The 24,515-nt window shown below is 39.4% G+C and overlaps 1 protein-coding gene across 1 annotated transcript in view; it reads left to right on the top strand.

Moving 5' to 3' along the window:
• Positions 1-24,515, top strand: part of slit3 (slit homolog 3 (Drosophila)) — a 248,981-nt gene that overhangs the window by 116,333 nt on the left and 108,133 nt on the right. Inside the window, exon 5 of the mRNA XM_062425664.1 lies at positions 18,003-18,074. Within this exon, the coding sequence (XP_062281648.1) occupies positions 18,003-18,074 (72 nt within the window). The remainder of the gene's footprint in view (positions 1-18,002; positions 18,075-24,515) is intronic.

The following is a 24,515-nucleotide window of genomic DNA, read 5'->3' on the forward strand; positions in this document are numbered from 1 at the left end:
TACCTCATAAACACAAGAGCCACTGCAGAGTTTCACTGTAATTTGGTGTAATTGTCTAAGCTGCAGTATAAGGTTGCATCTGTGTTTTCTTTCCCCAACCTGTGATTCAAATGGCCAAATGCAAAAATTTATAACTTCACATTACATCCTGCTGCTGTTTAGCATCAGTTGCCAACATTATGGTCAGATATCGTCTAGCTTTTATTTATATGAAAGTTGGACTAATTTTTCTGTACTCTGGAGGACCTGGTTGAAATCGTTTCTGGGGAAGCAGCGTCTTTTTTTTTTATAGGCAGTGATTGTGATAGGGGTTATTTAAGAGTTAGAATTACATTTAATGTGTTTAAGTTAAAGGAAAAGGGCTGTTAAGAAATGTAGTCACTGGACAGTCTTAAAGTAATACTGTAATGGACGAGTATAATACAGTGTGTGTTGTATTTTTGGACCTCTTAGTTAGCTGTGTGTTGATGCCGTAGCTTAGATACTGTAATTTGCAGAGCTGGAGTCCTGTTTACTATCAAGATAATGGAGTTGCCATGTGGCTCTGCTCAGTTTGTGTTGCTCAGAGCAGATTGTTGAGGTTTTGTTGCAGCTTTTACAGGGTGTCTGGATTTCATACCCATGTAGGAGTTTACCACTGTGGCCCAAGGTTCAAATTTCTTGCTGCGGATTGTATTTATAAACTGAAATGATCACAGACACATGAGTCATAAAAATGATTTAAAAAATATGATATGATACAGTATAATAAAATGAAATCTGACAGTCTGACAATCGCTTTCCTTACTGCAGTGAGGGCCACCCAGTCAGCATGAGAAGAGTTTCTTCTGTTTTCACTGAAGAGTTTCACCATCTCACGATCGAAGTTAAGATGTTTTGATTTCAATGGACATTTCACAAACATGACACCCTATTAACCAAGGGATTAATAGAGCTTAAAATGTGTTTTTTTTCTTTTTAAATCCACTAGACACCCATAATTTTGCAGATTTTTATAACCCATTATATGATCTTTCTGCAACCCACCAAGAAACATTTCTGTGTAAAATGCTGCAAAACAACATGCTGTCCACTAAATACAGTATAACTTTACTCCATTCTTCTTAAAGGGATCTTTATGTCATATTGGATAAATGATTTAAAGAAATCTTTCAGTATTATATTTATGTACATATCTTCAGCCTGGGTGGCCCCATTCACAATAAAATCTTCCACTGATCTATACTTAGAATGTCACCCAAAATTTTAGCAAATAAATAAATCAAGTAAAATCTACCTTCCTCTCTTTCATTTGTCTTTGGAGTGGTTGTCATGCGGTTGTCAGCCATTTTGCTGAGGTAACGGCATAAAGTTGTGAAATTAGCTCGGCCTTGTAAAGACTGGTGTAGTTTTATCCTGGAAAACATGAACATTCTGGGGCAATTATGTCTCAATGGCTGCCTTCTGTCGAGTGTGTAAGAACGTGTTTTTGTGTTTCTGTATGTGTGTTGTCTGTGTGTGTGTGTGTGTGTGTGTGTGTGTGTGTGTGTGTGTGTGTGTGTGTGAGAGTGTGTGTGAGTGTGTGTGTGTGTGTGTGTGTGTGTGTGTGTGTGTGTGTGTGTGTGTGTGTGTGTGTGTGTGTGTGTGTGTGTGTGTGTAGCAGGGTGAGCAGCAATGATGACAATGTACATGTCTATGTTGTTGCACGTTACGTCATGTGTGGCGTGTGTGCGAATTTTGCCCGTGTATGTGTGTGTGTTTGTGTGTGTGTATTAGAAAGCATTTTGTACACCATGTGATAGCTATATGTGCTGATTGTGCTCCCCTGGGTCCTGCCCTCCCAATGCCTCCACCCCAAGTTATTTGTCTAACACACTCATGCATACACATCACACTCTAAACCCACCTCCCATCCTTTCACTACGCCCTTGACCTTTTTCCTCTCTGCCCTTTCTTTCTCTCCGTTTTTATTGTGTATGCTTTCCCTTCTTTAATTGTTTCAAGTTCTTTCTTCTATCTTAATTTCTCCTCTTATTCTGACACATTAATGTCTATTTCCTTCTACCATTCTTACACCTATTCATCTTTCTCCTACTTCTCTTTCTCATTTCCTCCTATCTTCTTCTTCTTTTTCTCTTTTTCTCTGTCTTGTCCTGTCCTCCATCCTTTCCTCTGTCCTCTACCTTCATACTTGCCTTTGCTTTCACTTCTTCATCTTCTCTCCCTCCCACTCCCCCACCACCACCACCACCACCACTGCACACACATACATTCCCCCCACACACACACACCCACCACACCCCCCTCTCCATTAGCAGATTAGATTTAGTCCCATAATGCCGCTGGGCACCATGATTTTACTGGCTCTCATTACTCCTAAATCATCCTTTCCTTCTCTCTCCCTCTCTTTCTCTCTTCCCCCCCCCCCCCCCCCCCCCCCGTCTCTCTCTCATCTCCCAACTATAACATGCAAATACGCCAAACACACACTTCTACACGCACTTCTACACACACACACACACACACACACACACACACACACACACACACACACACTCGATATGCCATATGCCAAGGCCTGCACTGCACACCGTAACACCCCTGAATTAGCAGCAGAGCCAGTGATTTGTGATGCAGTGTGATTGGGTGGGAGGGAAGAAATTTGGTTCAATTTCTGTCTGTCCGCATCCATCCTTTATTCCTCTCCATATATTCCCCCAGGACATGAATGATTTTCATATCACAATGTTTGAGGCAGACTACATTCGCTGGCATGCTGTCATATGAGGTGTTTGGGAGCAGAATTTCCTGGAATAAAGGGATGGTGTAATGCAATTTTTGAAGGACAGGTTGTTTCTTTTTTTGACATATATTATAACTGGAGAGATCTGGAAAGACAGAGACAGATGTGAAAGAGGTGAAAAGACAAGCAGGCACAGACAGAAAAAAAACAGAAAGAGTCAGTTTTATTTATGCATGCGTGTGAGCGGGTGGCCGTTAGTTTTGAGTGTTCATCATTCCCGTTGTGTCAGCTTCTTATCATTTATTTTGGCAGCGGGTGAGTTAGATGTACTTTTACCCTCTGTGACAAAACTGCTGATCACCACGTCCATTTTAATGGTGCCACAGCAACTGCGAGCACATTTATAACATTCATCTACATGCAGTGCTGAATGTACTCCATATAAAATACCAGCAGATATAAAAGTAATATACTGTACACTGTTAGCATTTTAGTCATATTACCTGAGAATGAAAACACCAGAAAACAGAACAAATATTGATGTAAAATAGAGCAGAAAAGCTATGTTTTTTATTTTTATTTTCAATATTAGTTTAACTCAAATTAATTAAGGCTGTTTTATATTTGAATTTCACAGATCAATGAAAGAAAACAGATACATATTCAAAGAAACATGGTCATTATAACATTAAAAAAGACACTCAACTATTTACCTTACTTTTTCCTTTGAGACCTTGTGAGTTTTGATTAAAACTGTTTAAAAAAAAAGAAAAGAAAAGACAAGAAATTCATGTTTCTTCACATTTTCTATTATTCCTAGTTACAACCCTATTTACTGAATCCCAATTTGGTTTCTATTCTTTTTTAACCCTGATTTGACCAGGCAAATTAACTAAGAATCCATTTCCTGCACCTGTCCTGTTTCTTCAAACCACAGAGAAAGCCTGTTAGAGAGGAACAATAGCGCAGAATCTGGATCCACTCAATCTAATCTCTCAGCCTTAATGGGCACTGCTGCTTTTCGGACACACCCTGCCACACACACACACGCACACAAACACACACACACACACACACACACACACACACAAGAACACACACACCTGCGCACAGACGTGTACACACATATACTCCCGGAGGTTGCAGGCATGATAACATTTATTTGATCAGAACACAAACACTCAACCTTTCTTACAGGTGCACCCTGATATTTTCAACAAGGATATTGATACATTTGATGGCATACACAAACATTTGTAAACACACGCATGACTCACACAGATCCCTCTCTTCCAGTTAGCCCTGACATTAGCCATTCGCTGTTTCTAACTGGATCATGGGGCTTACTAAAGAGATTAAGGCCTGGAGACAGCATAGCAACCACACACACAAACATACACGCACTCATGTACACACAAATGTGCTTTCTTTCTCTCTGGTTGTCCTTTTTTATTACTTTCTCTTTCTACATCTTTCTAACTTCTTTAATTCTGTCTGTTTCTCTCTCTCTCTCTGTCTCTCTCTTTCTCTCTCTCTCTCTCTCTCTCTCTCTCTCTCTCTCTCTCTCTCTCTCTCTCTCTCTCTCTCTCTCTCTCTCTCTTTCTCACACATGCACACACACACGCACACACACACACACTCGCACACAAACACACACATACACTCTTGCGCTCAACCAGACAGGCCCTCAGGCAACGAAGACAGCAGCCAGTAGCCATTGTAGAAGACAGTCTGTCAGAGGAATTAGCCTACCACTGCATGGGAAGGGAGGATGACAGTCTGCTCTGTTAGCCATCACAATCACTTTATTTCACCAAGTACACTCGGACAGATACAACCATTGTAAAAGCCTCCTTTTCTATTCTGTGAAGTTGCTTCACTGCTGTGTTACGAAACCCCATAGAACAGAAATGTTGAGAAAATCAAATTTCAAGTGCTTTTCAAATATAAGAGGGCAATATGAGGAGCTTGGCTGAAAGATATTTAAAAGACAATTTAACTGAAAGTATGCTGTATCCCATGAAAACTACATTGACTGCAAGTATGTGACATTTTAGTGCTACTAATGTAGTGCTGTTGAATTCTCCAATTATTTCCTTTAACATGCACCTGCAATGTGGGCATGGACGACTCTTTGAAGGTCTGTGAGTGTGAAGCTGTATGACATGCTGCTTTTCTGGTCACCAGACAAACCCACTAAATGTTGTCAGTTGGCATTTAAGCTAAAAGGCCTATTTTATTAGTTGCTTCATAGTTAAGCCACTTGATACATATTGCATCAAAATGTGAGCAACCTGTCGTCTCAGTTGTAATTCAGTCAAACTAGAACACATTAAAGTACCTGTTCAGGATGAACAGTTAGAAAGTATATAAAAGGCATTCCTTTTAACTTCAGATCTTGCCTCTGCCTCTTGTTTGTGCATGCTTGGTTGTCGCACAAACAGGGACAGCTAGAAAAATAAATGTGCATGCTTTTTAATGGAGAAGATTTGCCTTAAACGAGATAATTTAATTAAAATGGTGAAAATGTTTTCAAAAGCTACATTTCTAAATTATTTTTCTTAATAAAAAAAAATAGTGAAAACTAACCAAAAGTAGCCAAAGGTTCAGTGGGTTAAAGTCCTTTGTCACAAAATGAAAGTGTGCCATTGTACTGTCAATTATAATGTGATGTATTTGTAACTGTGCCTCTAAAGAACATTTCATACACAATATTCAGCTATTTAATATCAGGCAATTCAATTTTCAGATTGGCATTCTGATATTACATAATAAGATTCAGGCACACTTTACACAGGAGGGATAATGTCAACCTTTACAAGGACATCATCGTCATACAGAAACCTTGACTCCCCCAAGTCTTGCTGTGCTCAAGCTCACATTTGCCCACATTTCACCTTCAGTTGTATTCTTCTCTCAGCATCATGAAAGGCCATGCAGCTATTTGCCAAACACATAAACAACAAAGGCTTGCTTTTTTTCTTTCGCTTCTTCTCTTTTACACAGACACACACACACACACACACACACACACACACACACACACACACACACACACACACACACAGTCCCATTTTATCAAACTCACATCCTTCCTTAGTACTATACACTTATACAAGATAACCCAACACAGACATTCACTCTCCTCCTTTCAGCCTCTCTCTTTCTAACCCCAGCACCATTGAGACACCTGCACTGTTCTGTTCTGTTTCTGTGCTAAAAGTTAATTGGCCCACTGGCAAAATGGCCTTCAGTAACCTTGACAACGCTGACCTGCTGAGAGATGGCTCAGAACTCAGAGAGATGCCTTACATACACACACACACACACACACACACACACACACACACACACACACACACACACACACACACACACACACACACACACACACACACACACACACACACACACACACACACACTTCCTGCACACTTCTTCTGTTCAATCTGCTAATTTGCGGTGTATTATTTATGGGTGCTGAGGTGCTCCCCTGATGCTTATAAAGGCAAAATGCCACACTCAGCTTTTTATTCACACCTCCTCCTCTCTCCCTACTGTTTACCTTTATCACCTTTTCTTTCATCTCTCTATCCTTTACCTAAACCTACTTTTCTCTTTATTTTTTATCTCAACCAGGCTCAGCTGGAAGGAGATCATGCATTTGGTTGCATCCGTGCGTGTATCTGTCTGCAGCTAGTCTGATATACTACTGGACCCATCAGCATACTATTATTGTTGGACATTTATGAGTGTATGTTCAAGGACCTCTTGTGGTTGCAGTGATTAATCATTTTTAAAACCTATTTTACAATGAGATTCCTCATGAGCCTATCATAAAGCTTCGACTTTTGTCTTTTCAGCAGTCCTCGTCATTTTACAGAATGTGTTAGCTAAAGGCATTTCCAGCAATCAGCAAGGCTAAAAACAAGCCTTACCAAGTTGTTGCAGGCCACATTTTAGCCTTTGTCATGGATCACAAAACTGACATCTTCTTCAAAACATGTCTATCTCCCCTTCCATGATGGTGATGGTTCAGCCATTCAGTGAAGAGTCAAACAGGTGTTGTTGAGTTCATCTTCTCTCTAATGGTGGAGCTATGCAGCACCCATCCTCTATTCCTACATCAACCATTTATTAAAGTACTTCACTAATTACTTTAAAGGCTTGCTCGGCCATTTACCACATGCAATGACGGGTTTATTCATTCAGCCTATAGTACAACAGGATTTATTATTGCCAAAATGATGCTTTGCAGCAGTAAGTAAACTGTGCTCCACAACCGGCGTTTTCAGCCACATTTTATTTTAATTGTGTTATTCTTTATTCCTTTCTTTAAACTGTAATTCAAAATGTCTTATTTCTTTATGTTTTTCATTTAAATACTTGAGTTTGCAGAGGATGGGCATATCAAATTAAACATTTAGACAACTGTCTGTGGACTAAAAGCTTCTTAAAAAGCTGTATATTGGCTTAACAATTTCCAACAAATCCATTCAGTCAAGGGGCTTTGGCCATTCTCAAAAGAATCCCAAACCTAAATCCTCCATCACCCTTAATGCTTCAAATCCTTTTCTCTCTGAGGATCATTCATTTCTCAAGGGAGAATCCATTACCAATTTATCATTCTGATGCACATGTTTTGCATTGCAAAGCATTGTGATTATTCCACTTAGCTATCAGTGCATCAGTCAAATGTCAGTACATTTCTTCACTTTGTGAGGCTTTGTGAAAAAGAACAAAACAATTTAATCTTAGGACCTACTTTGCAATGGAAATGTACTTTAAGTAATTAGTTTCATCCCTGTCAATTTGACCCAAATATACATCCAAGAATAAGCATAGATTGCTTCAATGTCAGTCATTTTGTCAAGTTGAATAGCATTTTGCAGTAAAGAAAGCACTGTATACATATTAGCAGTTTTACCAATGGGTCGAAAGTAGCTTACCAGGTTCAACTGTTCATGCATCTCCTAATCTGACAAGGACATAGTCTTTCATTATTAACAATATTTTTTAATTAATCTTGTCAGTTTTTAAAAAGATGAAAAGATCACCTGACTCCCTTTCATGAAGCTGACATTATGCTGTAAATGAGATAATCTTGCTGCGTTGAACCTTCATCAACCCACTACTTTGTGATTTCTGTGTTAATTTTAGTTGAAGGATTACATGCACCTCTGTGAATACACGGAGAAAAGCTTCTATTTTAAAATATTGAGATAATTTCTTTATTTTATTATTTATTGGTAAAGTGTTTTAGGTGTGCGTACAGTTTGAATTAGTTTTATAGAACTTACAGTAATAGTGATCAAATTGCAGTTTGGTTAGAACTGCAGAGTACAAGCCAGTACCAGTTTTGCATTGCCTCCACTCTCATGTGAGGTACTATTCTAATAGCAATACTGTACGAAGAAATATCTTTCATTATCTCCTGTCTATCCATCCATCCTACTTCTATGACACTTTAGTGTGTTTCTATCTTTTCAAGCCTGCCTGTTAATCCACCCTCCCTTCCCTCCATCTATCACTCCTCTCTGTGTCCATTCTAATGACGTATCTTGATCCTTCGCTGCTGAAGTTTTATTAGCTCAATAAATGTCCCTAAGAGTCTGCAATATCGCTTAGCTAAAACACCAGAAGAAAAGGAAGAGCTAACAAGAAAAGAAAAAAAAGGAAAGTGAGGCATAGTAGTAATATCGCTTAGTCCTGCGGATGACAATTCAAATAAGAAAATGTATTAAAACAAAATGGCGTCAGGGACATTAAAGTGAATTAGCCAATAATAAATGACCATGTGTGCGCCCCACTGCCTTAACCTCTCCAACAATTTTTTTTCCCCCCGATAGTAACTCATCTAAATTTGTTGGACGTCTTTCGGGCATGGGGCCAGAAAAGCTTTTATATCCATAAAGGCCTATGGATCACAGAGAATTGCATTAAGCTGTCCAATTTAATTACAGTATCGACAAAACATAATAGATACTTACAGCCTTACGGAGAGCGATGGGTAGAGGAGGGGAAAGAGCAGGGAAGAGAGAGCGGGAGAGACGGAGAGAAATGAAAAGTGCAGACAATGTCCATTTATAACGCTGATGCAGTGTATGTATCAAAGGAGGCGTTTGAGGAAAGTGTGCATGTCTATGTAGGTGTGTGTGAGTGTGCGTCTCTAACGAAGACTTTGCGAGGGCCCATGAGAGCTTTTGAGAATGCTTAGTTTGATTTAGATGCTACAGCTCCCTGATGACTATTTCACTTGCAAACACACACACACACACAAATGTGCACACGAACTTGCAGAGATGCAGCTCTCTACAGTCTACACACACACATGCACACACACACACACACACACACACTTACTTAGAAGAGTGGCTGTCCCTTCCCGTCCCCGCCTACCCGGGCTGTCAGCCTCCCATCCACCATGATCAATAGAGGGGGGCAATATTTTTATTCATAAAGCGCCCACTTAATTAAATCAGCGGGAGTGGAGTGGAGGGGGGAATGGGAGGATTGAATAGAGGAGGAGCAATGGGGCGGGGGTTACAAGACGAAGCAAGGGCACCGAGTCAAAAGAATTGCAAAGACTGTGAAGAGAAAAAAAGGGGGAGAAATATTGAAAGGAGACCATTCTGTGTGTCCTCCATTAATAGTACACCAGGATACAGAGGACAGACTTCAAGGCAAACATTTATCTGATGAGAAGAACTTGTGTTTGTCTTTACAGCAACAGTTACCTAAAAATGACATTTATTATTATGTAAAGGGAAAGCTTTCAGTGATCACAGTTTGGAAGAAACACATGCCAATAACTATATAATTTGAAGAATCAAACTTGCAAACTGGATAAAAGAGAAGAAATCTTAAGGAGGATGAAGAGAAAAAAAAAAAAATTTGAAAACAGAAAGCCCAAACTAATCAAGGGTCAACCGGTTATTGAAACTGATATTCAGCATTTTTACGATTATCAGAATTGCTTTTTCTTTTTCTTTTTTCTTTTTCCGATATGAGCTTCTTTGGCTCTGATGCAGCTGCCTCTCTCTGTCTGTAGTCACAACTCTGTGGTCTCGAGCAGTGTCCCGCCCACAGCACTATCTGATTGGTTACACATCACGACTAATAGCCTATCAATACTGAAGGCTGTGTATGATGTTGTGTCACAGATGAGCATCTTCAGACTGGAGCAGCTCTGGTGACTGAGAGAAGCTGTGTTCGAAGGCAAGGTAGCAGATATTGCCGAAGTTGCAGTAAACATCACAGTCCTCTACACTGAAGTTTGAAAAACACCACAGTTTATGATCTTTTTCTATGATGACAAGCATGCCCAGTTCCCTAGTTACACCGCTGAAAATGCCTGAATAATGTTTTTACAGTGATATAACATAAGTCAAGCTAATGTCGAGTCTCGAAGAGCGAACCTGAATATGATAGCAAGCGTCAAAAAGTTGATTTGTTGAGCCATAATTTGGCCACTTTACTATCAAAACAATTGATAGGTTATTTCTTGCGTGTCACTTACCAAGGCTGGTCATACTCTCAGTCTCAACCCTCAACTACAGAAGTGTGTCCTTCGGCTGAGTCTGACTCTGTTTCTTGTAACTGAAAAAACCTGCTTCTAAGGTTTTTGTTAATCATTACATGGACTGCACAGATGGTGTACAGTTGTCAGAGTTAAATAATCACTTCTATTGCTATTGTACATATTCAGCAGTAGTAAGCAATAGTAATGAAGAAGCTGAGTTTTAATGACAGGTTCCCTGCAGTCACATCTCAGATCCTATAAAGTATAAGTACCACAATGTAAAAATTCTGCATTAAGAATCCTACTTAAGTAAAAGTACTTACCAGGTAAAATTACTAAAAGCACATCTTTTACTCATTTTGAAGAAAATCAGGCTGATTGATATATTAAATAAACAACGTAGATTATTAATACTGACAAGTCAATGCATACGCAGCATTTTAGCTGCATGAGATGGAGCCAGTTTAAATTGCCTTGTGAAGGTCATGAGATAAATCTAAGCAGTGTTGAGATGATTGGGTCTGAAAGAAGAGAAAACCTAAACAGTTCTTCTAAATTAAATTGAATTTGGATTATTTTTCAGAACTTTCCGAAAAAATCTTTTTGTTTTGGGGAAATTTTAGTTTAACCTCTTATGGTATATCAGTTCTTAATATTGGTCTCCTTGATTACTGACAATCAGTATCAGCCATGCCAAAAACACACTGGTCAACCCCGGAAACTAATGCCAAATTGTTGCAAAGAAATTTACTTTAAGCTGTACAACTTTATACATACACACATACACACACACTCACGCATTCACACACGCACACACATGCACACATGCTTACACAGACACACCCAGGCACACCAGGCACCCACACACACACACACACACACACACACACGCACACGCACTCGCACTCGCACTCGCACACACACACACACACACACAAACAATTCCCGCTATATTGTCCCACACTGCAGTCTGCACTGCCAGCATGTTGGATAATATATCCCCCCAGTTTGTTGGCACAAGTCACAATCGCTCAATTAGAGTGGCTCTGTAGCCAAGGCTTCAAGACCACGGTTGTAATGGGAAGGTTCCAGTTTTCAGAGCATGAAGCTATATGACTGTGGCATTGCCAAAATATAGCATTTATAGTCAGTACATTTTCCCTGGATAAATGAAGGTTACCAAAAAAGTTCCTACATGTACTTCTTTAACTTGCCCAATAAAATAATAGTTAGAATATCATATACAAAGGCTGAGTTTGCTTTATTTCCACTCACACCACATTGCAACAGCGGACCTCCCTGTTAGTGGTTGCAATGCAATTATAGATAGTGTGTATATATATATATATATATATATATATATATATATATATATATATATATATATATATATATATATATATATATATATATATATATATATATATATCCATATTCATTAGATCACATGAATGCATGGCTGCACTTGCTGTGTGGTTACAGGATGCAATCTAGTGAAAGACAAGCATGTGTCATGGAGTGTTTCACCTTTTTTTTCAATTAATATACGACAAAGTTTCACCACTTAAAGTAATAATATGAATTGAAAGAGTTATTCTGTTTTTACAGTTTCTGGAATAAATTTAAACAATCTACTATCCTGGGCATATAAACCTTTCCGCATATTTATTGTGACTTGAAGGCTACAGTACTCGACAGTAAGTTAAAATGGCATAAATGATAGTTTAATAGTTTCAAAGGTTACAGATACCACAGGATATTGAATTGGTTCTACAGTACAGGCGGTAAGCACTGTAATACCTGCTGCATGACTTTGGTCTTACCCTACTGTAGACTGCCTTAAAAAACACAGGGAATATGAGCTAGCCAGCAGTCGATATTTATTACTCTCTTTATGGAACAATATTAAATGCAGTTACAGCCCCCAAGGGAGAGGAAAAGGAGACAGACATAGAGAGAGAAAGTGAGATAGTGGGAGGGGTGGAAAAAGAAAGTGAGAGAAGAGGCAGAGAGACAGGGAGAAGAGCAATGAGAGGCTTGAGCTGCCATTGAAGGTCTCTCAGGTTTCAGAAAAGAAATTGTGTCACCTCTGTCTTCCTACTTTCCCGTTTTCTTCTGTTCCCTCAATTTTCTTGCTATTCCTCTCCTCTCTCTTTTTCATCTCTCCCCTGGAGCTGAGCCAAGGGTCATCCCTCTTCCTTTCTTCTTCTGCAGTCACTCTTTCTTTAATAAAAAACACTCTTACACACACATAGAAACACACACAGAGATGCATACTGCACATTTTTCGCCCATCCACTTTCACTTGCCCACTGTTTCTTACATGCAGAGATACACAAATTCTACCTGACACACAGAGGCACACCTTTTCCACCCTCCTTGTCCACCCTCCTTGTCATCTCTGTCTAACTGAGACCTCATGTGATGCCATCTGACACAAAACCATATCAAATCAAAAGTGCCTGTTTCCACTCCCCTGTTCCAAGGTTAATGGTTCAGGCCTGAGCAGACCTGGCTCATATCTGATCAAGCCTGAGGGCGGCTTCATCTAATATCTGGAGTCTACTGTTACACAAAAAAAAGTGTAGGGTTAGATACCCTGGGAGAAAAGTTCATTTGGTCTGTGGGTATAAATGAAAAATGGGAAAGAAGGAAGAAAAACGACCTATGTGTTTTTTGTATGTGCAATGTGTGCATGTGCTTCTTTGTGTGTGTAAAAGGTTAGCATCACTATCCGAAGTGTGTGTGTGTGTGTGTGTGTGTGTGTGTGTGTGTGTGTGTGTGTGTGTGTGTGTGTGTGTGTGTGTGTGTGTGTGTGTGTGTGTGTGTGTGTGTGTGTGTGTGTGTGTGTGTGTGTGTGTGTGTGTTAAAGGGTTAACAGTAATATCCGAAGTGGCAAAGGGTGACCTGGCAAGTGTTATTATTCTCCGCACATGAATAATGGAACTTAATATGAAGGAGGTGGTAGCTAGGAGCAAACACACACATACATACACACACCCAACCCGACCACTACCATCACTACCTTGACCCAGGGAGGATCTTGCTGTCATCCTCAATCCCTCCAGACATATAGGGGCCACAGAGAGTCACACTGCCCAGCGAGGAGAGGCCTTTGCTGGGAATACTGTAACTGATGTTAGGGGGGGGTCTGCGTGTTGAAAGAGGAAAATCTGGAAGACATTTGGTCAGAATTCAATCAATTTTGCAGTACTTAAGACACTATGATGAACAGGCATCTCCTCTTGGACCCTATGATTACCGAACTTAGCTTATTTGAACCTTCGTGAACTTTGCGTTGTTTGTCTAGTCTCCATCCACTCGAAATCCTCCAATTCTTCAAAAGACAGGCAATTGTTTTCATAACCAGTATCCCTATAATTTACAGAATTTGTCATCCTGATAGAACTGATGTATAATTCAAATAGCCATCTGTCTCTTTAATATAATTTTTAGGAGATTAATTGCCTGCTCCCTCAAACGCTGTGGCAATAAAGGAGGACAGAAAAAGCTAAATCCAATAATTGAAACGTGGCGGCAAATTGCTTGACACTGGTGTACAAACTATCCCACTATCCAAATGATCCCTGTGCGTGCCTCTGTGTCTGTATGTGTGTTTGTGTAGCTAGTCTATCAGTGAGTGTCCTTTTCAGGGATCATAGGCCATTCTCCTGTTGGTGATAGCCTTTGCTGTACTCAAAGGTCAGCAGGTATGACTCACAGAGAGATGAGAGGAGGACAACTGTTTACATGAAGACATGTCACCGCTCTAAATGTTGAATATGTTCAGACATTTCTAATACATTATGATAGAGGAAGGAATATTTTTAATATCCGCCAGTACATGAGGTCATATCAAAACATGGCAAAATTGCAGCCAGAGGTGTCTGTTTAAATATTAAATGCCCTGGCCTATTCTTTCAATCAGTGTTCTACTATGAGTGATGGGGCTCAGCATGAATACAACATTTTCTGGCAAAGTTAGAATAGCTTTGGTTATTTTACAATGCTTTGTTTTCTTTTTTTTGGGTTGTGTCTGTACCCTTCTCACTAGTGAGCAGAGTTAGAAAAATGTGATGTCACACAATTTTGCTGGGCTATTTTAGCAAGATTTAAATCAAAATGTGATGTCAATTGTTGGGTTCTTTGCTTCTGTTGCCAGGCCACCGTCAATCATATCTGAAGAGGTGGGATTTAGGTGGTGAAAACGGTCAGCCAATGGTTTTTCTTCTTCTTCTTCTTTTTCTTCTTCTCCTTCTTCTTCTTATTCTTCTTCTTATTCTTATTACTTCCCATTTTTTGTCACTTTCTGTTCTTTGGCAGTGTTTTGCCAGTGGTCAAACCCCTCACCAGAATTTAATTTGGACAATTATGGCATTAGGCATATGTGACAAATTGGAGAAATTATACAGCATCTCAGAAGTGAGAATGGGATGTTCCTCTCTGTTTCAAACTGATAAGACCTTTTTAAAAAAAAAAAATACATATCCTGCCTAGTGCAGCTTTATTTTATTGTTTATCAATTACTAGAACCCATTCATCAGGTTGAAATATACATGTTGTAACTATAAACACATTTGTGTGATACCAAGTGTTCATTTTGCACAAGTTATGCATTGTGTCCTGTTGCACACATTAAAATCACATCTTTTCTCTTTTTAGTTTCCAATAAAATCTTGACGACGTGTCCATCTTTTGTTTACACCTCCCAAAATGTCATCCCAACAGTGAAAAGCGCGGGATACAGCTTGGATATAAAAAACATTTCCATAACCCTAAAACCAACTGCACAAATGGACAACCAGTAACCACCCGTATGATGAAAACTTCATTCAAGGCTGTGTGACATATGAGTTTTATTATGATGGCCTAAACTGTGGCCTCCTAGAGCTGGTGTCAGTCACTCAGCTGGAGTCGTAAAGGCCGACAGAGAGACACAGAGTCTCATAATGGCTTTTATTTGACTTGGATGGCTTTCCTTCTGTTAGAAGAAATAACAAATAAATATCATGGTGGGTAAACAAAACAATAAAATATTTTATTAGCTGTGGAGCTCCTCTGAAATATGACTTTGTAATGCCTTTCCCCCCCCATTTATCTTGTTCTTCAGCTTTCTTTCTCGTTTTTTGTAATCTCTCTCCACTCTCTTTGTCATCCGTCCACAGAGCTCAGTATAAAAGGCATGCAAATTACAGAAATAAACAAGATAGACTTGTGGATATAGTTAGATAGGTAGATAGACAAAGAGAATGACAGATAATAGAAAATGATTGAGAATGGGAGTGGGGGATAGAGAGCAAGAGTGATAACAGCTTTGCTTTCTGTCTGTTTCCTATTTGCTCCGTCAACGTCAGCATGGGAGAAACAATGAAAAAAAAAGAGAAAGAAAACCTCCCTTCTGAAGAATCCCATCCCTACCCAAAAATTGTCAAAACCTTTAAAACAAGAAGTGTAAACACGAGGGAATATTTTCCGGCTGTGCAGCACATTAAAATATCATAATACAATTCCTGTCTGTCAAATGTTTGCTTTTTCGTGCTCCTTCGTTACCACAAGCGCTGAGCAAAATTGCACATAAAAGCACATGTTTTCTTTGCCTAAAGAGTATACAATGCCAGGCACATACTTTTCCCATCAAGGCCTCAGGAGAGAAAACAGGGAACGCTCATCTCTTGTCAAACAAAAGGAATGAGCCAGAAAATACAGGGCTGAAAAGAAAAACATCCAAAACGATGAAACCTCGTTAGTTTGAGGAAATTAATTTTCTGTTTACCAAGCACGGCTCACCAATTAACATTCACAACAATAATAAAAGTTGATTGGCTCTGGACTAATGCTCAATCAATTTCCTCCTGTGTACGCAAATGCATGCGCAAGTGTAAATTAGATGGTGTAGGTTCTGAAATTAACACCTGCCAAGCGCCAAATGTGGGTAAATTTCCTGTTTGGCGAGTAAATCTCCATAGGCTATCTGACATACTGATGGGTAAATATTTGTATCCAAATAGTCATGTAATAAAATACCAGGCATGATGGCTCTGAGGCCATTACTTAGGTTTGTTCCTATACAGTGTAAACACACACATGTGGGGTTTTTTTAACACACAACTAAACTGTGCCGTGAAACTGTAGGAGCACTCAAGATGGCCTGAGGTGAAGGAGCTCCAGCCACAGACAGTCTTGAATGCTCCTAGTTTTGCAGCACAGTATACTGTATCAGCTTTTCGACACTACAGCTTTCTGTTAAACTGTCACTTGCCGCTGGTCTACTGTGAACTACAGTATTAAACATTATACCTTATTATCTCAATGAAAGGTACTGAAACAAATACATATGTGACACAAAAGGCAATTTATTATTTTAGCCAGTAAAAAATATGCTTTGTCTTGATAGGTTAGTCAAAAAGTTAATGTTGGACACTGTGTATCCATATAAAGTATGTATTTGAGGGTTTATGTATGTGTGATTGCATCTTTACTCCAAGGTGAATGTGTGTGGGTACACATATGTGTGTGTCTTTGAAATCTGACCAATAAGAGGCAGAGTTTTTTAACTGCGTGACAGGAAAATCTTATGAGTAAAGTTGATACGCAATTACCTTTCTCCACAGAGAGGCTAGCAGGTTTCCATGCTGTATGTTTGTGTGCATCTGCATGTGTGTGAGTCAAGGTGAAAGAGGAAAGTCCATGCAGAGGTCTGTTGCTCTTTTATAGCATGTGTGTATTGTTGTCATTATCCCAGTGTGTGTCAAAGATCTAACATGCATGGTCATGCGATTGTGTGCTGCAGCTGAGCACATGTATGGACAATATGTGAGTTTTTGTGCATATCAAGCTTGATGGGCAGGACTATAGGGTGATTAGCTTGTCTGATATTTCATACCTCTCTTTTCCTCTCTCTCTAATTACATTGTGTGCCTGTCAGGCCTTCTCCCCAACAAACAACACTAATAGAGTTAAAGCCAGGCCGTTGTGTCATGTCAAAAATAATTTGGCTCATATAGGTATTCATTACAGAGAGAAAAAAAGACTCTTGGCAGGGCTGATGTATGGGCTGCTGTGTTCAGTATGTATGGTGTGTTTATAATAGAGAAAGAGAGAAAGAGTCATCACTGAGAGGGAGAAAAAACAAATATGTTGTCTGATGGCGGTGTGAGAATGTTTGCGTGTCTGTGTTCTTTGGTTTCTCAGAATGGATGCGAGTGCATTATTTTTCCACCAGAGCAACGCTGCACGCTGTTGGAGGACTTTTACATTAAAAACATGCGAAACCCCCCCACACACACAAACACACACAATGTTCTTTAATTTTGATTATCTCTTCCTCTATCCACTTTCTTTATCCCCCACTGCCTCTCCATTAATCACACACACACACACACACACACAGTAGATGGACTCATGCCAGCAGTATATCTGATAGTTTATTTTGTCTTTGAAGCTCTTTGGACCAAATTGTTCCACTGATCATAAATGTCATATCATCCTTTCTGTCTCTCTCTCTCGCTCTATCCATCTCTTTCTCCTTCTGTGCCTTTGTTCTGTAATTGGGTGTGTGTGTGTGTGTGTGTGTGTGTGTGTGTGTGTGTGTGTGTGTGTGTGTGTGTGTGTGTGTGTGTGTGTGTGTGTGTGTGTGTGTGTGTGTGTGTGTGGTATAAATCAGATGTTTGTGGTTTTGTTTATCATTTGACTCCATATAGCTTTGAGTGGTTGGAATACCTTAAGTAATGTCCTCTGTCTCTCTCTCTCTCTCCCCAGAGACCTCAGTGAGAACCAGATTCAGGCGGTTCCAAGGAAAGCTTTCAGAGGAATCACCAGTGTCAAGAACCTGTAAGCACAATTACTCCCTTTTTTTTTCTTCCCTTTTCTTCCCTCTATCTAATCTCTCCTTCATCCCTCCTCTCTGCCTTCACTTATATCAAAGCACCTCTCTCTTTTCTGTGTTACTCAGCCTCATTTTCAAATGATTTTCTAGAAATATTCAACGCTCCTTTAAAAATTCCTCTTAACACTTTAAATCTTACTGACCCAAACTCATGCTTTGCATAAATGAAGCATAACTTCTTCTTTAATTGTAGTGGACCTCTCAAATTCTCGAGAGCTGCCAAATATGTCGGGAAATGTGTAAAGAATTATGCCCAAGGCGTCTCAAATATAGCTTCAATGAAGAAGTGAATACTGATACAGTCTAATGTACATAATGAGATGGTTTTCATTCCATCTTAAATCTACTTACTGGGTGAATAAAGGGGGAATTGTTAAGCCTAAAATGTGACGCTGAAGATGCATGAAGTGAACCTATCTACCTTGTTTAGATTGTATAGAATCGGAGGGAATCAGTGTATTTTCTATATGACGCTAAACCACCTGATTTCACATCACATTTGCTTTTAAATATAATCCTAAATCCTACTTTTTTTAATAAATCAAACTCCTTGACATATTTTCCACTTCCAGAAGCTGCTTCTGTTATTTCCATTTTCCCTACACCTCCTGACCCTTTTTAGCATTTTGCTTTTCATCACCTCTTCTCGTCCTCCTCCCATTTCCTCCTCGCACCTCCCTCTCTACTCTTTCTTTTACCTCCCCCCTTTATTCCCACTTGTGTCATCATCATCATCATCTTCTTCTTCTTCTTCTTCCTTCTCCTTCCTTCTCCTCTCCCTCTCTTCTAATCCTGTCCAGGGAGGTTTTGTCCTCATGTCAAACACTCGATACCCTCCTGTCATTTATTCATGACGTCCTAATCACCAATAGTGTGATCAATATGCTGCCTAGTCAATGCTTCTCATCAATAACGGCTGATCAATCCTTCTTGATGCATAGAAGAATCCTAGACAGACTCATGGGGGTAAACAATGTCCTGAATGATAGAAGGTTCAATACAGAGACAGACTAGAATAACTAGAACAGAACGGAACGGAACAGAACAGAAAAGAACAGAATGGAATTTCTTACTGTGGTTATGAAGTGCAGTGACCAGCAGCAGATCATGGCTGTAGTTAAGGTTCATATGTGAATATGAAGCTGGATAGTGTTGGAATAGAGTAAAAGGAGCAGATTTTCTTAACAAATCTTCTCTGTACATAAAAGTTTGCTGTTGTGTTTTATCAGTCATGACTGACATGACAAAGAGAACAAGTTAGAGTGGGATAGAAAAACAGAGCAGAGCATAATAACTACAAGACGCAAAAATATAATAACCCATCTGGATGCTCCACAAGCCTTATTTCACCACTAGAGCTGCTGACAGACAGAAAAAAAAAAAAATCTTTGACTAAATTAGAAGGAAAGAGATAGAGGGGAGACAGAGATGATTGTGATCTTAACATACAGATTGTCTTTTCGAGTGATTCTGTTGCAATGTGAAGAAATAATAATGAAAAACAAGTCACTTGTGAGAAACATGATCTAAAGGCAGGGAGACTACATTTATGGGGTGAATAAGACGTCCTTAATATATCATCATTACAATCATTGATTAGTGATAGTGAAATAGATATATCATAATTTGTTTTGGCTTATTAATGTATTTCATTCCAATCTGCTCATATTGTGATTTGATTTAAATCTCCTTCATACTGAGCTGTTACTCTACTAAATCAATGTTGGTGGTGATATTTTTTTTTTCTCAATTGCTGTTTCCAAGTTCAAGAATGAACTTTGAACTTCAGCTTTTAAGCCAACATGGACCAGAAGTCCTTTAAGTGCTCAGGAAAAAGAAAAGAAAAATCAATTTAAACATTTACAACTCCATGACAGCTCTGCAAGCTCCATCTGCTGGTGAGGATCATGTGTTATAATCAAAAGCTCCCTAACTTCAATTTAGTGATAGTGAGATTATTTGTATAGCTGACAGATGCTTTTAATTGACATCAAGACAAACCTTGGTAGTAGTATTTGTGCTTCAGAGTTTACATCCTTTTACTATGAGGAGGGTTTTACAGTTTATCAAAATAGTGTTTATTCAAGACACAAGTAATGAAAATACTTATCAACACAGAAATGACCAAGATTTCCAGACCCACGTCTGGACTGGGCTGGTACAACATTTCACCCTACGAGCTACAGCACTGCTTATTGAAACAGCAAACAGTCACAGGGACAATTACACCAGTTTGTTTCCAGTGCCTGACTATAAAATGTGAACTTATTGTATACCTCTTTATTATTATTATTAAGATCTATTGCCTTTCCATACGTTTTCATTGCACAATCTGTGAATTGATTCATATGCATCTTGCTACACATCAGTAATTCAGAGTTAGGCTACAGGCAAATGGTTCTGGTTAGTTGTTTTTTGTTTTTTTCCCCTCCAAAGAGTGATGTAAATTCAATATGGCCGCCAAAGTCCACAAGAGATTATTACTCTTATGTTAAATGGACCTGAAAGAGACTGTACTCTGTGCTCTATTCTGGTGTGTGTGTGTGTGTGTGTGTGTGTGTGTGTGTGTGTGTGTGTGTGTGTGTGTGTGTGTGTGTGTCTGTGTGTGTGTGTGTGTGTGTGTGTGTGTGTGTGTGTGTATGTGTGTATGTGTGTATGTAAGTATGCGAGTGTCTGTTGCCATGGCTGAGCTCCAAACCTTTCAGTTCAGGTTGGCCTCTGATCATCTAATCCACTCTACCTTCTCACACAGGCCACAATCCAAACTAAACGCTGCACACCACCTTGCCTCTCCGACCTTAGACTCACTGAAGTATTTCACAACCATTTCAAGTTCAGTGCCAGAAAATGAACTAATACAAAGCATATCACATCTCAGTCCAAGTCGAGATGTTACACCAAACCAGGCATTGTTTTTATTTCTTCAACCTGTTTTTATTAGGGGAAGGTTTGCTGAGCATGCAAGCTCTTTTTTTCAGCATTTTCCCTGCGCCACATTTATACATTAACACATTTTACACCTGAGAGCTGCCCAGTGTATCCACAGCCTTCTATGGTTGTCCCACAGAGCAGCTCCAATGTACAGTAGGTGAAATTTAATACATGTTCCCAGACTTTGGTTTTGCACTTCACACTCTGGATATTTTCCACTCTAACATGTTGTACCGTGCTCTTACTTTTTCTTCACTTTCTGCCAAAGCTACCAAGTCATATCAATCAAAATAGACGGTAAAATTGTCTCCGCTGCCATTAAAATGTTTTGCACTAAATTGCTTTGACCTACAGAGTGGATCATTTGACTTTTTTCTGCCAATTAGGAGTGACTCAGGCATATAAAATCAAACCTGTCCTCCCAAGAAAAATGACACAATAGGTCGTAATGTCAGTTGCCAAAAACAACCTATAGTTACATTTGAGTGACAGACGCCATCTAGCGGCTGTAGTAATCATGACCCGCAGAGATGGCGCAGTCCAGATGACGTCTATATAGGGTGACACATTTCCGTATTTGGAGTTGGCAGGTTTGGTGGCTGGTTACTTGAAAAAATGAGGGCTGTTGGACACCACTGTTCACCTCTCGCTTCCAACCACAAGTGTAACATTTCCAACTGCAAGTCAGGACAGTAACTGTACCTACGATGTGGTGTGGTGTTCATTGTTGCTGTGACGATTAAGGTTGCCTCACTAATGTTGCCTAACTAATCATTTTAACATACTCTAAGCCAAATTGTTTTTGTGCTTAAACCTAACCAGACCTTAACTTAACCTAAATGTCGTTACCATAAAACATAATTTGTTCTTAACAGGGGTTTGTAATTGTTTTGGAAAGCATACACAAATGATGTCGTCTTGTCGATTACTGCTGATTAGAAAACGCTTCGTTCTGGGTCGTTCTGGAGGACTTGTCGATAAAATCAGTCATTTCTTCCTCCATCTGTTTGAAGTCTTACAGTACCTGCTCCTCCTCTTCCTTATCCATCCTTCAGTCTTCATCGTGTCCCTCTTATATGTCCATCTGTTTCTCTCTTTTCCTCTTTGCATTGCTCTTTTTCCTCTTTTTTCCTCTTTTTCTTTCCCCTTTTAATTATGCTCTCTATTCTATATTGTTCACTCCTCCTTCCATTCCTTCCTTCTTCTTCCCTATCCTTTTAATTCAACTATGCTGCTCCTTTGAATTCCCTCTTTCCCTCACAGTTTCCCTCTTTTTTTTCCTTTTTAACCTCCCTCCATCCCTCAATTCTTCCCTCCATTAGACAAGGTGACTCCTGCAGTAAAAGGCTCCAGCCCTCCATTTTACCACAGAGTAAAAAAAAAACTTCATGACATTCTGTCCCTGGTGGACACAGCATTGATTTTCTCATATGTCTCTCTCTCCGTCTCACTTTGTTTCTCTCTCTCGCTCTAACTTTCTCCTCTGTCTCTCTCACTACCTCCTCTCTTCTCTCTCCCCCTCACTTACAATCTACGTCTATCTCTCTTTCTGTCTCACTCAGTCTGCTTCTCAGAGGATAGGCTCTCTATCTTTCTCTCTACACTGCCCCTTTTCATGCAACCTAGTGGCTACCATAGCAATGTGCGCAATTTATTGCACTTCTTTCACACACACACGCACACACACAGACCCTTTTGACCCTGCTATCAGATTGACTGCTTTGCTGAAACTGCCAAGAAGCTGGCAAATATGATTACTGTAGTCTTCTGCTAACCCAAGGAGACAGGTATATGCTATACATCTGTGTGTAGGTGTTTGGGTGTGTATGTGTGAGCTCCCCTATACATTGTGCTGACTGCTGGTCCTGTCATCTCCCCTAAACTCAACCTGTCAATCAAACCACAGATGAAAAAGGTAAATATGGAGTTAGAATGGATGGAAAGCATGTGCCAAAATCCCTGTAACACACCTGGTATTTTCTGGTTTTATCCATGTCACATTTTGGATGCTTATCTTATCGTATCTAATCTAATCTAATAATGTTCTCAATAATCTAATCTTGTCATGTAATGTCATGTCTTGCCTTGTACAGTCTTGTCTTGTCTTGCCTCGCCTTTCTAGAAAAGTCATCATGTTAACCACATCTGTGTACATCCATGCGTTTGCCGCCTCTCCTAAGCTTATCACAGAGTCAGGATGTAGCGGGGAAAAGTGTCCAATCCCTTTTGAAAAACAAAATGCTGTAGAATCACACATTTCTTTTCCTGTAATGTGTGTCATGTACACACACTGGTAGCAAGTTGCACAGAGTTAGTTACAAATCAAAACACAAGTAAGAAATTCAAAAGTAGCCCCCGAGCTGCTTTGAGCAAACTCTCCATCACCAGAAAACCGACTGACCCTTTGCACCACTTCCACCCCCAGAAAACAAATGGAATAATACATTTCAGTCCGTGAAGTGGGAAGTTCACTGAATTTAAATGTTTTCGAAAAATTGAAATCATCCTGATAGCTACTTGCGATGTTGAAAGCTACTTAGTGCAGTCTCAAAAATGGTTGTGTTATTTTGAATAAGAATGGGGGCATGTGTTTATTTATGCAGAGCTGATGTCAGTCTGAATTCACATGTCATTGTAAGAACTAACAGTATAAAGTTAACAGAGCAATCATTTCCAAAATGACCACCAGTAAAGGACGGAGTATGAGTGATTAATAATATTTTTTTAATAGAGCCATTGAGTATTTCTAGATCGAAATGAACACTTTTTAAATGGGTCAACTGGAGCAAGGGGCTTTCTGGAGCCAGCATCCAACAGCGAAATTTCACTTTCACAAGGTATTTCTGCACTGACAAAGAGCCTCAAGCTTTAGTATATTCCACTTAATTCAATTCAAAATTAATGTGTGGCTTGATGTGTTGAAAATGAGACATTTTTCCCTTCCATGAACCAGACTTATTGTAAGACCTAACAGCCTGAAGTACAAAATGGCCTTTCAATCACTTAACTGTCATACATAAAGTTTACAAAATCATAGTCTGTGAGTCATAATTGACCAGAATCTCTACCGGCCAGATACAGTAAACCCCACCCACTCAAGTACAAATGAATCATAATCTTTAAAATATTTTAGGTCATAGATAGAGAAATGAGTGATACATCGTAATAAGTAGGGATTTTATCAGACTTCTATTTAAACTTTTTTTTTCTTGTAAGCTATGCTATGATATTCAGTAGTTAGCTTATGTTATACTTTCTGCTTACAGTGGAGAGGGGAAGAGAAACAAAGACAAATGTGATCAACCACAGATATTGTATGTGTACAGTTGTAGTCACGCTTAAATCCCAACACGTGTGAGTCACTCACACTGGGAGGCATATAGCTGTAGTTGGATTACAGAGAAGCATGGACGTATCAGATAAGGTACAGCTGTTTCATATGCCCTCACATTACA

The sequence above is a fragment of the Scomber scombrus genome, chromosome 9 (assembly GCF_963691925.1).
Source record: "Scomber scombrus chromosome 9, fScoSco1.1, whole genome shotgun sequence".
NCBI lineage: Eukaryota > Metazoa > Chordata > Actinopteri > Scombriformes > Scombridae > Scomber > Scomber scombrus.